Source organism: Diadema setosum, chromosome 8 (assembly GCF_964275005.1).
Source record: "Diadema setosum chromosome 8, eeDiaSeto1, whole genome shotgun sequence".
Lineage (NCBI taxonomy): Eukaryota > Metazoa > Echinodermata > Echinoidea > Diadematoida > Diadematidae > Diadema > Diadema setosum.
The window spans coordinates 32249436-32251533 of record NC_092692.1 but is presented as its reverse complement, the minus strand read 5'-3'; the positions used below and the strand labels follow the sequence as shown (position 1 = coordinate 32251533).

The following is a 2098-nucleotide window of genomic DNA, read 5'->3' as shown; positions in this document are numbered from 1 at the left end:
CTCTGAAATGAAATGTACTAATTCTTTCACAAAGCCGATAGTTACATGTAAGCCTAAATACTCTGTTCAAATCTTATCTCATCAGATGGATAGACCAGCATAAATCTTCTCATTTTACTGAAGTGACAGTAATAATGTGAACTTTTACTAGCTAAGCAAGAATTTTTTTTCTCTGATGTGGATAAACTTGCTACTTCAATTGTGGACAGAAATATACTTACCACTGCTTAGAATGTTCCCCTGTTTAGTCACAGCCTGGACTCCATCTCCATTTGGCGTGACCGCCGGAAAGACGACGTCTTTTTGATTGGGGTGCTGGTGGTGCTGCATGCGCTCTCCTTGCGCTCCGTCCAGATCGGTCCATCCCCCTGTCCGGAGGGATTCTGCTGCCTCATCTCCTCGTCCGTCTCACGCGCGCTCATCGCTTGGAAAGAGGGTACCTCCTGCGTGTGGTGAAAGCGCTCAAAATCCACATAGTGCGTGCCCTCGTTCTCAAAAATGATGTTCTCAAAATCGTGGCCCCAGGCAATTTCATCTGGGAGATAGGAAGTCCTTGCTTGCGTCGTGGTGCCTGTGGATGCCACGATCCCTTCCAGGATGGCCACAACTTCAAACTCTGCGCCGTCGAGGCCTTCTTTCGACAGGGTGTACAAGGGACTCCTCTTGTCTATTACATGGCAGATTGCTAGCGGCCACACCAGGAAGACTCTGTCCATGCCAAACTCGTGGCCGATGTTGAGGTCGAAGATTTTGTAAGGCAACCAGGCACCTTCCTGCGTGACGTAGTGTTTGATCAGCTGAAGACGCATGTGGCCCTCAACGATGGGACTGTTGGCGCGAAGGTCCCCAACTCTGAAGAGGAAGCACAGCTGCCCATCCTGCTTAGTGATACAGGCAGTCTTGCTAAAAATCAGGGTATTTGCCCTCATCTTTGGACGGGAGAATTTGGCAATGAAGGCTCCGATGATGAAGGCCTCCAAGAAATTGGCAAGCAGGACTTGGATGACAAGGATTATGATGGCTTCTATGCACTCCTCCGTCGGGCACCGGAATCCAAAACCTATCGTTGTCTGTGCCTCGATGCTGTACAGAAGCGCAGACCTCCAGTTGTAAAAGTTTCTAAAGCAAGGAGTGTGCTCTGCGTTGTTCAAGTGATCAAAGTCGCCCCTTCCCCAGGCAATGGCATAATATATTCCAGCAAAGATGAGCCAACTGACGAGAAACCCAAGACATACCATGATGATGTTGTACCGCCATGGCATATCCACAGATGTGGTGAAGACATCCTTGACGAATTTGATCCACCAGTGGGTCACCTTGGTGTCAAACTCCACATTGAGGTGACCGCTCTTCTCCACAAGGCGTCGGCGCTTGGTCAGCACCTGTCGGACCGAGACTTCCGTGGAAGAGTGGAAGGACTTCACAGATCCCACCCCAACGTGGTTCAACCCGACGTGGTTCTGGCCCTGGCTTTGCAGGACCAGGGCCCGAGAGTCGGTGTGGTTGGAGCCGTACTCACTGGTGAAGCTAGTATTGCCCGAGTCAGCCATGATGACTGACTCCCCATGTGAGGGCCTCTGTCCGTTAGGTCTTGTACCCATTCAGCGTCCAATCAATAATCCTCCTTTGTCCTTTAAATTTGAAATCCCTCCGTGAACTATCCAAAAACACATGCACTTGCAAGGCAGTTACATAAAACTCTTGCAAGCTCCTGCAAACAAATCAGAAAGAAATTACACACTGGATACTGTATAAGAGCATGATATCTTCCACATTAATTTCACTGTTTCTTTTTGCCATGTAAATTAACTTTTTTGTTTTTAGCTTCAACTTATCTGCAGCATTCACAACAGGAACTACGGCCAGTAGTTATGTCACATCAAGAAAGAATGCACATTATCGACAGAGACTTAAGACATCTTCACAAACAAAAACATAGTAAATCTTCAATACTCACAACAAACTCTGGGACAGAATATATTCACATAGTATTATCCACAGTAATGTACATCCAATAGAGAGAGAACTGGAAACTTGCAGCAATTTTCTCACAGAAAAGTCTGGAGCAGAAGATGCCAGCAGTGGTGTAAAACTCCGA

The 2098-nt window shown here is 47.3% G+C and overlaps 1 protein-coding gene across 1 annotated transcript; it reads right to left on the bottom strand.

Moving 5' to 3' along the window:
- Positions 1-248: 248 nt before the first annotated feature.
- LOC140232059 (G protein-activated inward rectifier potassium channel 3-like) lies at positions 249-1601 on the bottom strand. Its single transcript, XM_072312210.1, has one exon. The coding sequence runs from the start codon at positions 1599-1601 to the stop codon at positions 249-251; it is 1353 nt and encodes a 450-aa protein (XP_072168311.1).
- Between the last annotated feature and the right edge of the window lie 497 nt (positions 1602-2098).

Excerpts from the sequence above, each read along its gene's own strand:
- LOC140232059 (XM_072312210.1), bottom strand. The coding sequence starts at position 1,601 with ATGGGTACAAGACCTAACGGACAGAGGCCCTCACATGGGGAGTCAGTC.